Genomic DNA, 14,675 nt, shown 5'->3' on the forward strand with positions numbered 1-14,675 from the left:
CCGCAACCGGGGTCTTGCCCAGCGCGGGCGCCGCCCTCTCCCCGGCCCCGCCCGCCGCCCGGTCCCCGGCCCCGCCCGCCGCCCGGTCCCCGGCCCCGCCCGCCGCCCGGTCCCCGGGCCCGCGGTCCACCCGGCCCCCTGGCTGCGGGCGACGCCTGCGCAGTGCGGCCGCGGGGAGGTCGTTGTCCCGGCGCCGTCGTCCCGGCCGCGAGCGCCATGGCGGAGGAGGTGAGGCGGGAGGAAGCGTCCGACGTGGGGCGGGCCCCGACCCCCGGGGCGCTCCGAGGCCCCCAGCGGGCCACCTGGGCCCCGCCGCGCCACCCCGGCCAGTAGGCGCCCCGGGCTGGCCCGGAGCGCCCCCCTGCGCGCCCCGCGCGCCCCGGCCCGGCCACGCAGGGCTGCGGAGCCGGCCCCGGGCTCCCGCTGAGCCCAGCGCGGCGCCGGGGTCAGCGCTTCTCTCGGGTCTCGGGACAGGTGAGCACCCTGATGAAGGCCACGGTCCTGATGCGGCAGCCCGGGCGGGTGCAGGAGATCGTGGGCGCCCTCCGCAGGGGCGGGGGAGACCGCTTGCAGGTACGGCCGGGGCGAGGTGGGGCGGCTGGGGAGGTGACCCGCCCAAGGGGCCTGCCCGCGCTGCCGCGGACGCTGCCGGCCCTGAGCCCCTAGAAATGGCCAGCGGCCTGAGGGCAAGCAGGTTGCTCCGCCTGATTGCCCTGGATTAGAGCCCACCTGCCGGAAAACCTACATTTCAGATTTGTCAGTCATGACCAGCTGCTGCTTCCTCTTACTAGGTAGAAAGCACCAGGCCCTGGGGCCTTGTTTCCACACTAGCCTGGTCAGCGGGCTCCCCAGGAAGTTGCAGATGTGGACATGGGTCACCTTGGAAGGAACCCAAGGCAATGAGATGGCAAGGCTAAGAGTCAGAGGGGGTCCTGATTCTTCAGTCCCCACTCTGCCAGCGACCCGCAAGAGGCTGGGCGTCCTCAGGCTTAGCACGCTACTACTAACTAGGATTCTCCTACCTAGGCTTCGTCCGTGTCGTGCCCCCCCGCCCCGCCCGCCGGCCTTTCCTAACTCCTGCACTGGCTAGCTACTGAGCTGGTTTGCCTTTCATAATCTTCCCCCCCAGGCAGGGCCACACCGGAAGGAGCCTGTATGGATAGCATCTCTCTTTTGCCTTTTAGGTCATTTCTGATTTTGACATGACCTTGAGCAGGTTTGCATATAATGGAAAGCGATGCCCTTCTTCTTACAGTAAGTCACATACTAGCTTTGCTTTGTTGCGCTTGACAAGATGGTGGCTTCTAAGTGGCAAATGAGAGGAGTTTTGTGTTTTTGCAGACATTCTGGATAACAGCAAGATCATCAGTGAGGAGTGTCAGAATGAGGTGGGTTACTCCCCTTCTTTGTTCAGAGATGGCCATTATGGACTACTTCAGATAGTTATTGGTTAGGATCAAAGATTCCAGGATAGAGACCTCAGAAGATTAGTATTTTTAAAAATTGTTGTTCTTATGTTCAGGTGGACCTAGTCTCACACACTGGGGCAGTGTTTTTCCTTTTTGTTCAAGACATGTGACGATTGGTGGTTAGAATATGGGTGTTATGCATACTGCCAGCTATAGAGTTTACAAGAGACTTCAACATTTGCTCTTTAACCCTCCAGCAACTCCCAGGGTTGGATAGAACCACTTGAAGAGGATAAGCAACTCCTTCAAGGGTCATACAGGCAAGACACAGAGAGCTTGGTTTTCCCATAGATTCGATTCTGTCCCAAACTCTTTTCATTACATTATACTATTTCTTTAATAATATAATTTGGGGGGGTGCACCTGGGTGGCTCAGTGGGGTGAGCATCTGACCCTTGGTTTTAGCTCAGGGTGGTGGGATCTGGGATTGAGCCCGGCGAGGGGCTCCTTGCTCATCAGGGAGTTTGCTTGAGATTCTTTCCCTCTCCCTCTGATCCTCCCCCCGCCAAAATGAATAAATAAGTCTTTTAAAAAATATGTAATTTTTTGGCAAGGTAACAGGTATCAAGAAAGACTTCTGAATTAATGTCAATATATGATAACGCCCATTTCCATGAGATACATACAAATATTATAAATCCTGCAGCCTTGGAGTTCATTTTACTTTGCTCCATGTTCTGTCCTCTTTGCCAGAGGAGAGCCCTGCTGGTTGCACGTTTCTCTGCAGTTTGCTGAGCTCTTTCTGCTGAATAACTATATCATTTAGTTTCACTTCGTTATGAAATTCACTAAATCACATACTACGCGGTCTGTCAGTCTGTCATCTTGGTCAGCTCTTTCAATACTCTGTCATGGTTACTTGTTATTAAGATGGGCAACAAATTAGGGTGCCTGGGTGGCTCAGTCGGTTGAGCGGCTGCCTTCGGCTCAGGTCATGATCCCGGGGTCCTGGGATCGAGTTCCGCATCGGGCTCCCTGCTCAGTGGAGAGCCTGCTTCTCCCTCTCCCTCTGCCTGCTGCTCTGCCTACCTGTGCTCTATCTCACTGTCAAATAAATAAATAAAATCTTAAAAAAAAAAAAAAAAGATGGGCAACAAATTATAGATAGCTCTTATATCTCTAAAACCTGTCTCTCTGGAGATGCACTTTTAGCTTAATGTAAGTTCTGGCTCCAGGACTAATTAATTGCCTTTGGTAAGTCACTGTTAGTGGTTCCTCACATACCTGTCTTACCAGCTTCCAGAAAGCTGCATCCAGGTGTAAGACTGCAGGTTTGGGTGCCTGCTCTAGGATAATGAAGCTAGGGCAAACTAAGATTCTGGGTGTTGATGAGCTCCCGAAAAAAAAAAATTAATACAGCAAAGTTTATGCATGAAATCTTTTTTCTTTTTAAAAAAGTATATTCTTGAGGTGCCTGGGTGGCTCAGTTAGTTAAGTGACTGCCTTCAGCTCAGGTCATGATCCTGGAGTCCTGGGATGAGTTCTGCATCAGGCTCCTGCTCAGCAGGGAGTCTGCTTCTCCCTCTGACCCTCCCCCCTATCATGTGCTCTCTCTCTCTCGCTCCCATTCTCTCTCAAATAAATAAAATCTTAAAAAAAAAGTATATTCTTCTGTTGAATTCTCTCATGCTTTTTATAAAAATGTTCTCACCCCCCCCAAAACACACACATTGAGAAACACCCCCCCCACACAAAACACATTAATACATTTCAGGAGCTTTCTCCCTTTGTCAGTGTGCGATCTTTGCCTTTGACTCTCTTTTGGACCCATGGTCAGGGACTCCACATTTGATCTCATAATATTCTGAGACTGTGCATATATTAAAGTTAAAATTCTTTACCCAATCAGTTCCCATTTTTATTGGGCGCTGTTACTGACTGGCCCTGTGTGACACATGGTCCCTGAAGCGGTCTCCCCAGACGTGGAAGGAAATCTTAGCAGGAGGAGGTACATGCGGATGCTTGTGAAGTGGTTTACTCAATGTTGGCGTTGTGATGGTTATCCACTAACATGCTGGGTCCCAAACTCACTTCCATGATTTTTCTAACTTCCACTTTCATGATTTTTGCCATATCTATTAGGGTGATTTTTACTACATATTTTACTTAAAGTTGGGTTACTATTAAAAATCTGAATGCGGGGCGCCTGGGTGCTCAGTCAATTGAGCGTCTGCCTTCGGCTCAGGTCATGATCCCGGGGTCCTGGGATCGAGTCCCGCATCGGGCTCCTTGCTCCACGGGGAGTCTGCTTCTCCCTCTCCCTCTGCCTGCCGCTCCCCCTGCTTGTGTACTCTCTCTCTCTCTCTCTCTCTGTGTCAAATAAATAAGTAAAACATTAAAAAAAAATCTGAATGCAATTAGAAAAGAATCTTTGTGAAAGTATGAATTTGATGTGCTAGTTTTTTTTCTTTTTTAAAAGATTTTATTTATTTATTTGACAGAGAGAGACACAGCGAGAGAGGGAACACAAGCAGGGGGAGTGGGAGAGGGAGAAGCAGGCTTCCCCATGGAGCAGGGAGCCCGATGCGGGGCTTGATCCCAGGACCCCGGGATCATGACCTGAGCCGAAGGCAGATGCTTAATGACTGAGCCACCCAGGTGCCCCTAGTTTTTTTTTTTTTTCTTAATATGCATTAAAATGAATCCAAAGCTACTAAAATGAAAAGTGTTTATCCATGTGCCCCCTAAAGTTACTTTGCCTACCCCTGAGAAAAGTGTACCCCATTTTGGGAAATACAGCATTAATCCCTTCTTACTGGTTAAGCCCTGCTGACTGAACTAGTGAATAACAACAAAATCCTAGTAACTAATGACCTGATAGCGAAAGATCTTTATTGATTCTTAGACCTCACACTCCAAGGGTGCGTATGAAGGGCTGACCAGCTCTGCATGTCAGTCACTCCCTAACACAGAGTTGCATCTTCTAGGTGATTATTTGCTCACGCTAAACTGTGGGACTTCGCTGGGGAAAACTTGACGCGGACTAACAGCTTTTCTCTTCATTTGGATGTCCCAGCTCAAAGCGCTCCTTCACCACTATTACCCAATTGAGATTGACCCACACCGGACCATCAGAGAGAAGTTACCTCATATGGTGGAATGGTAAGTGACGGTGGTTTTGAACTGCTCCTGGCCCCCACAATGGACTGGTCCAGGAGCGGGTATTTTTTTCCTGAGCTTGAATGAGGTGGCAGGCCCCCTTACCTTACTGAATTCCCCTGGCCCACCTATTAGAACCAACTGTCTAGCCACAAAGGGGCTACTTGTGGCTGCTGCTGGAGTGGGGACCCAGTGAGAATCCTTGGAAGGAGGTAGAAGCCCCTTGGTTTGGGGGAATAAATGCTTTGGGGAGCTAACTCTCCTATAGGAACCAGCATGTCCTATAGGGGACAGAGCCCCAGTTCTCCAGAACATGGGGTCACCGAGGGAGAGATTCAGAAGAGCTCTAACTTCAGCGGTTATCTCACCCAGTTCTTGTTCCTGTGGCTGGGGTATGGCTTTCTCACCGTCTTCCTTTTAAGGACAGCCAGAGTTCTTCAGGAAGTGGTTTGGTGGAAAAGGATGAGGCCTCCATTAATCTTGCCAGAGAGGACTTGGCCCTAAAAAGGGAAAGGACACTTTCCTCCTTAGTGATTGGAATTTGGGCTTTTGTGGGGTGTCTGTTTCTAGGTGGACCAAAGCACACAATCTCCTGTGCCAACAGAAGATTCAGAAGGTTCAGATTGCCCAGGTGGTTAGAGAGTCCAATGCAATGCTTAGGTAAGCTTCTTGCTCTGGAAAACATTTGAAACTGGTTTGCTCACAAAAAGAGGCTGGGAAGGAGTGGAGGGGAGTTAGTTGCTAAGGGAGTCAGAAGAGACAAAGCACCGTAAGTGGCTGATGTGAAGAAGGTCTTGCTTTTCCTCTCTGAGTACAGCTAAAGGATTTCTCACCCTTGGGTGCTTCCTAGGAAGCTGTCTGCTGCTAGTGGATGTAGTATGAATATGACCAAGGCTTCATCTCCCAGAACAAACAGCGTCTAACTTATTTTCTCCAGTGGTAAAAAGACTTTGGGGTCACCATGATGACTGGTGTTCTGGATTAACCCAGACATGGGAGTTGGCTGGCCTGGGATCCTTGATCATCAGTGGCCTTCCCAGTGCTGCTCTCTCTGCTGCCATATTCTTCTTCTTCTTTTTTTAATTAACATATAATGTATTATTTGTTTCAGGGGTATAGGTCTGTGATTCATCAGTCTTATATAATACCTAGTGCTCATTATAACATATACCCTCCCCAACGTCCATCACCCAGCCACCCCATCCCTCCCACCCCCCTCCCCTCCAGCAACCCTCAGTTTGTTTCCTAAGGTTAAGAGTCTCTTATGGTTTGTCTCCCTCTCTGGTTTCATCTTGTTTTATTTTTTCCTCTCTTCTCCTATGATCCTCTGCCTTGTTTCTTAAATTCCGCATATCAGTGAGATCATATGATAATTGTCTTTCTCTGATTGACTTATTTCGCTTAGCATAATACCCTCTAGTTCCATCCACGTCATCCCAAATGGCAAGATTTCATTCTTTTTGATGGCTGAGTAGTATTCCATTGTATGTATATACTACATCTTTATCCATTCATCTGTTGATGGACATCTGGGCTCTTTTTTTTTTTTTTAAGATTTTATTTATTTGAGAGAGAATGAGAGAGAGAGCATGAGGGGGGAGGGTCAGAGGGAGAAGCAGACTCCCCGCTGAGCAGAGAGCCCGATGCAGGACTCGATCCCAAGACTCCAGAATCATGACCTGAGCCGAAGGCAGTCACTTAACCAGCTGAGCCACCCAGGCACCCATAGACATCTGGGCTCTTTCCATAGTTTGGCTATGTGGACATTGCTGCTATAAACATTGGGGTGCAGGTACCCCTTCAGATCACTACATTTATATCTTTGGGGTAAATACCCAGTAGTGCAATTGCTGGGTCATAGGGTTCTGCTGCCATATTCTTTACTGGAGGAGGGATGAGGTCACATAGAGAAAGGAGGCAACATGGTTGCCTGCTCTCAAGGATTGGGTGTCCTAACTGGGGAGAGCCATGAAAAGCCAAGAAAGTAGAGACACGTGCAGACCCAATAAGTACCAGGGTGGGGTTGGAGTGTTTCCTCAGTGAAGCTGCCCCAGATAGCTACCTGGTTGTATTTTGCTCCAGCAAAATAAGGCAGAAACAAACAAGCAAACAATAGCCCATTTGTATGAAGTTCAAGGGTAGGCAAAGCTGATCAGCAGTGATATGAAGTCACAACGGGAGGGGATGGCATTGGTTGGGAAGGGAACCTTGATCTGGTTAGTAATTACATGGGTGTATACGTATGTGAATATTAACTGAATTGAACACTTAAGATTAGTGCATGTTAATTGTGCAAGACTGTTGAAGCACAGATCTGTACCTCTGAAACAAATAATGCAATATATGTTAAGAAAAAAAAAAAGAAGATAGTAGGAGGGGAAGAATAAAGGGGGGGAAATCGGAGGGGCAGACGAACCATGAGAGACGATGGACTCTGAAAAACAAACTGAGGGTTCTAGAGGGGAGGGGGGTGGGAGGATGGGTTAGCCTGGTGGTGGGTATTAAAAAGGGCACGTTCTGCATGGAGCACTGGGTGTTATGCACAAACAATGAATCATGGAACACTACATCTAAAACTAACGATGTAATGTATGGTGATTAACATAACAATAAAAAATTAAAAAAAAGATTAGTGCATGTTAACCATTTATTGTATGTATTTTATACCTCAATTTAAAATGTTTTTAGGGGCGCCTGTGTGGCTCAGTCATTAAGCATCTGCCTCCGGCTCAGGTCATGATCCCAGGGTCCTGGGATCGAGCCCCATGTCAGGCTCTGTCCTGAGCGGGGAGGCTGCTTCTCCCTCTCCCTCAGTCCCTCCCCCTGCTTGCTCTCTCTCTCAAATAAATAAAAGATCTTAAAAGAAAAAATTTAGGGGCACCTGGGTGGCTCAGTCGGTTAAGCCTCCGACTCTTGATTTTGGCTCAGGTTGTGATCTCAGGGTCCTGAGATCGAGCCTCATGTCAGGCTCTGTGCTCAGTGGGGAATCTGCTTAAGACTCTTTCTCCCTCTGCCCCTCCCTCCCTCCCCACCCACACACTCTCTTTCTCAAATAAATAAACAAACAAAACAATAAACTTATTTTTTTTAAAGATTTTATTTATTTATTTATTTGAAAGAAAGCGAGCATGTGAGAGAGCGAGGAGAGGGAGAGAAAGGGAGCAGGGGCAAAGGGAGAGGCAGAGGGAGAAGCAGGCTCCCCACTGAGCAGGGAGCCCAATGTGGGGCTCGATCCCAGGACCCTGGGACCATGACCTGAGCCAAAGGCAGACACTTAACCCACTGAGCCATCCGGGTGCCCCAAATAAATCTTTAAAAAGAAAAAATTTAAAAATACATCACCCCAATAGAAAATAAAGACCAGGAGCAGAGGCAGTGCCATTGTGGAATCCATCCATCTCTTTTCAGGGAGGGATACAAGATGTTCTTCAACACCCTCTACCAGAACAACATTCCCCTTTTCATCTTTTCCGCGGGCATTGGTGACATCCTGGAGGAGATTATCCGACAGATGAAAGTGTTCCACCCCAACATCCACATCGTGTCAAACTACATGGACTTTGATGAAGACGTGAGCCAGCTCTCCTTTAGGGTGGGAGTGGATGAGGGGTGGGGACCACCAGCCCCTCAGGTAGCACCCGAAACCCTGAAGTCTGACTTGGGGAGGAAAGGGAGGGAAAGCGTGCTAGCTTCTTGCCCTCGGGCAGTTATTTATTTCTTCATGCATGCTAGAGACTGTTACCTCTGAAGGACTCGCCCTTTGGTGTTTGACTGACAGCCCAGTGTCCTGGGGTACCTAATTTAGGGTTCACCCAGGCCCCGTGTCACCGTCCCAGGTCATGTGCCATCCTAGGTACTCCAGGGCTTAGACTTGGAGTTGTCTTCCTGGAGCCAGAGGTGGGCCGCTCCGACTCACCCACACTCTGACTTCTTCCCCTCACACCAGTGGCTCCACTTCTCCGTTCACCTGGGGTGAGGCCGCGCCCGCCGCCGAGGGTGAGCACACGTGTGGTCTGAGCAGTGCTCGTGTCACGGCTTCATGCTCCCACCAGAGTAGCTGATCAGTGATGTCTGAGGGTCCTTGTGAGTTTAAATCAGGGGTTACATGCCTTTTTTGTAAAAGGCCAGGTAGTAGATATTTTAGACGTTGTGGGATGGACTCTGATCGGTCACAACTACTCAGCTGTGCTGTGGAAAAAAAGCAACCGTGAACACAATGTACAGACGAGGCTGGCTGTGTTCCGGTCAAACTGAATTTATAAAAATAGGCCACATTTGGCTACAGGACCTAGTTGGCCGGCCCCAAGTTTAGACTACAAGGAGGTGTTGGCATGTCTCTGGCTGTCAGGATTCCCTTTCCTCTGTGACAGAGACAGTGGACACTGGCTCTGGATGGTCCCTGCAGCCCTTCTGTCTCTTGATTATTTAGGGTTTCCTCCAGGGATTCAAGGGCCAGCTCATACACACATACAACAAGAACAGCTCCGTTTGTGAGAACTCTGGGTACTTCCAGCAGCTTCAGGGCAAAACCAACATCCTCCTGCTGGGAGACTCCATGGGGGACCTCACTATGGCTGATGGGGTTCCTGGTGTGGAGAACATTCTCAAGATTGGCTTCTTAAATGACAAGGTAGGTGTGGGACCGGGGCTTCCCGTCTTAGTGGAGCTCTTTTGTTTCGCTGCCTGTTAATGAATGCCTATCGAACACTATGTGCCAGGCGCGGTCAGTGTCCAGGGCACAGAGGTGAGCCACAAGCTATATTCTCCTAGGGACACCGTGATGACGGCTGTGTTGGGCACACGGCACCACAGCAGAGTTCAGGGACACTTCCTCTGGGTGCTCACCACGTGCCAGGCCTATTGACCCGTTTAGTCCTTACAGCAGCCTTTTGAGGTGGTGCCTCTTATGCCTCGATTTACAGATGGGGAAACCGAGGCAAGGAGGTTCATCTACCTATGGTACATAGTGTAGGAAGTGGTGGGGCTGATTACAGTCCTCCTCAGTCATACCTGTAAGGCATGATTGAAGTGGGAGATGTCAGTATTCAGGAGGTGGGTTTACAATTCAGAGAAGGAAAACACAAGAACAGACCAGAGGCCAACGGGTGAAAACACCATAGTCATAAAGGGACACAGCATGGGGTCAAGTTAGAAGGCTACCAGTCCCTCGCCCTGCCCCAGCCAGCAGGTGCTGAAGACCTCCAGAATGCTTGAGCCTTGTGAAAATTCAGTCCAGATGGATTAGAAGTGACATCTGGTTTTTAAATTTTAATTCTCGTCCTTCCCTTTTGCCATTGACCCAAGGGTTAATGGTGGCACCCTGTGCCTGTTGCCATCCAAAGGGCGGGTCCCTGTAACCTGGAGCTGCTCTTGGGGAGCTGCAGCTCGAATGTTCTCCTCCCCCTGCCCCGGGTGCCTGAGAGGCAGAGGCAGAAGTCAGGGCGTTCTGGGGACTCTATCCCCCTTCCCTGGGCAGGTGGAAGAGCGGCGGGAGCGCTACATGGACTCCTACGACATTGTGCTGGAGAAGGACGAGACGCTGGACGTGGTCAACGGGGTGCTGCAACACATCCTGCCCCGCGGGGACTGGAGAGAGACGCAGGGCTCCTGAGCGTGGGCGGGGGGCCAGGCGCTGCGGGCTGCGGGGAAGGGGGAGCCTCGCCAGGAGGCCACCCTGTGGGGAGCGTTGCTGCTCCCTGTGTGTGCGCGGAGTCCCAGGGGGTGCACCTGCCGAGCCCAGCCTCTCCCTGCTCCTCTCCCAGCGTCTTCTGTGGTGTTCTCCGGAGGCTGGCGGGAGGCCCTTGCCGGATGGGAGGGCCAGCCAGGTGAACACAGGACCTACAGAGTGTTAGCACTCTAGGGACCAACTAGTCCAGGGGTTCTTCCCCCACCCCCAGTTTTTAAACACGGGAAGCTAGTCTTCAAACAAATCTAATGTGTTAAACAGATCAAAATAAAAAAAGGAAAAAACAGCTATTCTGATTTGGGGGATGCAGGGCTGGCTGGCTCAGTCAGTGGGGTGTTTGATTCTTGATCTCTGGCTTATGAGTTCGAGCCCCACATTGGGTGTAGAGATTACTTAGAAAATAAAATCTTAAAACAAAACACCGAATTCACTCACAGGACCCTCTGAGCACGTCCTAAATGTGTCTGGGGACCGAGATGGGCAGGCGGGATTGGAAGGTGCGTTTCTGACCTGGAATGGTTTCACTTGATGCTGAGGTAGCCGTTAAACTTGAACTTCCGTTGGGGTCAGTTGGGTCTGGCCAGCCCTGTGTGCAGAGTTCCCTATTTATGGATCCCCAAAGGGATCCATTTGGTTGCAGATTTTCTCTTGTGCCCTTGGCTCCTGCCATGTCTTCTCTTCCTTATGTGGGCCCAGGGCCACGAAAATGGGTGACTTCAGGGGAGTCAAGACCAGGACCTGAAGGGAGAAGGCACTCAGTGACACAGTAAAGTGGAAGTGATTTCTGCTCTGTCGTCTTGTGTCACTGGGCTTCCTTCAGTTTCTTTCCTTCTCCCTCCCCTGTCGACTTGGATGGTCAAGAACTAGCTGAATTCTCTCTAGGGCACCTTGTGAAGAAAAAATGGAAACCCACCAGTTTCACCTGGCATTTTGTAGCCTGTCCTCAGAGAAACGCTCCCCTCATCCTCCCGCAGAGGGTGCCCGGCTGTGGCACATGCGTTTCCCTGCGGCTCTGAAGGGGACGGCAGTGCCTTCTTCACTAGGGCCCTGAAGGTCGGTGTAGTTCCCATCTATAGGTGGCTCGGAAAAGACCAGAAACTTGCTCCCACTCCATAGCTAGGAGCTAGCGCCAGATTTCAGTGTTTCTGACGGATGCCATCGCCTTTCTTCTGCTTCGCGCCTCCACCCCTGCTCGTGGGCTTTGGTCCTGAGCTGGCTGTTCGCTTCTGGGGGGCGGGTGGTGACCATCTGAGGCCGGTCCACAGACACTGCCAGACCCTGAGGTGCCTTCGGGATGCTTTGGGGCCAGGAGTGTCCGTGATTGGCCGTGGGGAAAAGCCGTGTCTCGGGATCCTGGGCAAGAAGCAGGTGCTCGTGGAGGATGGATCAGTTCGGGGAGTCCAGGACCATCAGTCTCTCTCCCAAGACTCCCCCGCTCTCCTGTCCTCTCCTGGCTTAGGTCATCTTTGTTGTCCTGGCCAGAGTCCGGCCGGGCGGGTGCTGGCTGAAGCAGCTCCTCCCTCAAGACCCCGGAGATTGGAGCCCTGTTACCTTTCCTTCAGACAGGAGGGAGGACCCGGCAGGAGGTAATGGCTGGCAGCCAGGAGCAGGGAGAGGTGGGGATGGCCTAGCATTGGAACAAGTCTACATGGAAGAGAGGAATCCGACCTGTGCAGCTTAATTTAATCCTTGAGTTTCTGATGTCATGTTTGAGGTCAGGGACCTCATCTTTCCATTCAGTTGGGATAGTTAGGAGACAGGGATCATCTCTCCACACCTCCCTGCAGGCCCCTCTGTAGACGCCCACTCCCCACCCTCCCTCCAGCAGATAGGGGCTCCCTTTCCATGGGGAGGGCCCTGATTAGGCCTCAGGGGGCAGAGGCAGAGACCTAGGGAGGGACACAGTATCTTGAGCGCCTGCTTTGTTTCCCTTTCTTCCCCAGTCCTTGGGTCTAAGGGCCTCCCCCTGCCCCCGAAGAGCACATCCTGAGGCCTTTGGTTTAATCTTTTATTTGGTACAAAGGAGAAAGGGATCTGACACCAATTTAGCCTTTTGAGTGTGTGGAGCTCTGCCCCCCTCCCCGCCCTCCGCGAGCCCTTCTTCCAAGTTTATCTCAGCCCAGAACCAAGAATTTCGTAGCCCCAAGACCCACCCAAGTAGTTATCCTCACCCCTGCCCCCTTCACATTCTTCCTCTTCTCTGTCCCTTAGAGAAAAGCCTTCTTTAGGGATGAAAGGCAACGCCAAGCCCAGCCCTGAATGCGGCACCCCAGGGTCACTTTAGCCACTACTGGCCGGAGTGAGGGGTGGACAGCATAGGTGTGGGGACACAGGGGAGGGGGGCGGGACAGAAGCCAGCCAGAGCGGAGAGGAAGGCTGAGCGTCCAGTCAGTTTTGGTTCACGCTCCTGGGGAGCTGCCATGACACAGGAATAGGGACTGGAGCGGGGGGTGGCTGGGGACGACAAGGAAAAGCATGGACAAAAGGGAAGTTTGGGGAAATAAAGGACAAGCTCGGCCTTGTTCAGTGTCTGGTGACGTGGAGGGGAGGTATGGGTGAAGCACCAGCAAGGGCCCTGTTCATCCCCGAGGCTCGGCCAATGGCCGGCTTGGCTTTGTGACTCCAAAACTTGGAAAGGAGGGGTTTGGGGTCAGAAGAGAAAAACTGAATAGAGGTCTGTGCTGTGGATTTTACTTGGGGGCTGGTGGGATGACCAGAGTTGTCTCCTCTGACCAAGTTCTAGATGTTTCTCGACATCCTGCCAGCACAGGGGAGGGTGACTCTTGGAAGGTCAGCCCCACTGCCCACTGTCCTCCCAGAAGTGGGCCTTTGCATTCAGGCCCGGGCCCCTGGCCTTCAGAGCTCCTCGTGGACCCGCTCTTGGTCTTCGTCTGACTTCAGCTTGAGCTCCTCCACAGTGATCTTGCCATCCTGGTTGCGGTCCTGGTTCTGGAACATGTCTGCTATGGTTTTCTCCGGGTCCTGCCCAGGCATGAGGCGTCCTTTGCCTTCACTGACTTGAGCCTTGATGAAGGTGGAGAACTAGGAGCCAAGAGAGCCAAGGGGAGAGGGGAGTGAGGGTCTCACCTGAGCAGCTGTGGGTGGCCTGGGGAAGGGCCCCAGGCGGTGGCCAGCCAGCGGTAGGGGGGAGTGGGCTGCATGAGGAAGAGGCAGGGACAAGGGACCTAAGGCACAGGGACCCAGCACAGGGGCAGAAAGAGGTGCAGACGGAATGGCAGAAGGACTGCGTTGCTCGATGCCACCAAGCATGGTGGCTCCTATTGGGGGTAACAGTGGGGGACCGGTTCTTAGAAGGACCCAACTCCTCACCCACCTCCTCCAGGGGGACCTCGCCATCCTTGTTGAGGTCCAGGCCTTCAAACAGGTTGGCAGGAGGGTCCTCGTGCCACACAAACAGGTAGCCTGTGGGCAGCCCCTCTTCCCGGGACACCAGCTCCACCGCAAACAGGAGCACCGCACTACCAGGGACACCCCGGGCTGCAGGCGGGGAGGGAGAAGAGAAGGAAGGCCTCGCCATCGGGCCCAGGTCTGGCCCGACTCGCAGCCTGCCGTGGGTGCTCCCCAGCCCAGAGGCCTCCGTTTCCCATGTTGGGCACATGGGATGTTTGCAGAACCCTTGGGAAGGCTTCCCGCACCCCTCTCGCCAGCCACCAAGGCCAGTCGGCCCCTCACCTCCGCTCTCTCCATGGGCCAGGTGCGGGGGCACCACGAGCTGCCGCCTCTCTCCCACGCACATGCCCTGCAGGCCCTTGTCCAGGCCTTCGATCACCTTGTTGGCCCCCAGAGTAGCCTCCTGGGGGTTGCCATAGTCGTGGCTGGGGGCGGGGTGGGGGGAGAGCAGATTCCCAGGTCAGCGCCCATCCTTGTCCCAGGCCAGCTGGCATCCCATCGTCCCCCCCCCCCCCCGCCGCCCCCTCAGGCCCAGTTTCCCAGTCACTCCTCCTGGGGCCCGCCCTACACAGCCGAGGGCCGGGCCCAACAGTTCAGAGACAGCACGCCCTCCTCATGGTGCCACTGCCCCTGCTTTGGTGTTCCCTCCACAAGCGGAGCCCGCAGTTCCCCAAGACGCTGGCTTCACCTTCCCTGTGCCTGCAAGTCAAGAACCTCAGCTCCTCGTGCTCCCCCACGCTCGCTGGATGGGAACTTATGGACGAAGCACCCGTCGGGGGGCTCTCAGGAGGACTCCCCGCACCTGGGCCCACCCACCTGCCCAGCCCCGGCCCAGCCCCGGACCCACGAGGAGAAGAGCTTGGTGCCATCCAGCAGGGAGCAGTTGTAATGGTAGCGAACGAAGTCCCCGGGTTTGGCCGTCTCATTGCAGGTCTCCGGGGGCGGGGACAGAATCTTGATTTCCACCGGATCCCCAGGGTTGTGGAAGTCAATGACGTGGACGTCGAAGA

The 14,675-nt window shown here is 52.7% G+C and overlaps 2 protein-coding genes across 2 annotated transcripts in view; one reads left to right on the plus strand and one right to left on the minus strand.

Annotated features, from left to right (window-relative positions):
- The first annotated feature begins 136 nt into the window (after positions 1 to 136).
- NT5C3B (5'-nucleotidase, cytosolic IIIB) lies at positions 137 to 10,675 on the plus strand. Its single transcript, XM_081805011.1, has 9 exons — positions 137 to 228; positions 475 to 573; positions 1,185 to 1,254; positions 1,342 to 1,388; positions 4,486 to 4,571; positions 5,139 to 5,228; positions 7,977 to 8,139; positions 8,998 to 9,198; positions 10,045 to 10,675. The coding sequence occupies exons 1-9, from the start codon at positions 217 to 219 to the stop codon at positions 10,177 to 10,179; spliced, it is 903 nt and encodes a 300-aa protein (XP_081661137.1). The 5' UTR covers positions 137 to 216; the 3' UTR covers positions 10,180 to 10,675.
- Positions 10,676 to 12,248: 1,573 nt separating this feature from the next.
- FKBP10 (FKBP prolyl isomerase 10) overlaps positions 12,249 to 14,675 on the minus strand; it is an 8,376-nt gene continuing 5,949 nt past the window's right edge. Inside the window, exons 7-10 of the mRNA XM_081805012.1 lie at positions 14,513 to 14,675; positions 13,948 to 14,090; positions 13,589 to 13,752; positions 12,249 to 13,296 (exon numbers count right to left, since the gene is read on the minus strand). Of these exons, the coding sequence (XP_081661138.1) occupies positions 13,111 to 13,296; positions 13,589 to 13,752; positions 13,948 to 14,090; positions 14,513 to 14,675 (656 nt within the window). The 3' untranslated portion in view covers positions 12,249 to 13,110. The remainder of the gene's footprint in view (positions 13,297 to 13,588; positions 13,753 to 13,947; positions 14,091 to 14,512) is intronic.

The sequence above is a fragment of the Leptonychotes weddellii genome, chromosome 15, assembly GCF_054177405.1.
Source record: "Leptonychotes weddellii isolate Sample4059 chromosome 15, ASM5417740v2, whole genome shotgun sequence".
In the NCBI taxonomy this organism is placed as follows: domain Eukaryota; kingdom Metazoa; phylum Chordata; class Mammalia; order Carnivora; family Phocidae; genus Leptonychotes; species Leptonychotes weddellii.

What these genes read in the sequence shown, in the direction of transcription:
- NT5C3B (XM_081805011.1), top strand. An exon ending in GCGGGGGAGACCGCTTGCAG is followed by an intron (nt 574 to 1,184) that starts GTACGGCCGGGG and finishes TTTGCCTTTTAG; the next exon opens with GTCATTTCTGATTTTGACAT. An exon ending in GTGAGGAGTGTCAGAATGAG is followed by an intron (nt 1,389 to 4,485) that starts GTGGGTTACTCC and finishes TGGATGTCCCAG; the next exon opens with CTCAAAGCGCTCCTTCACCA.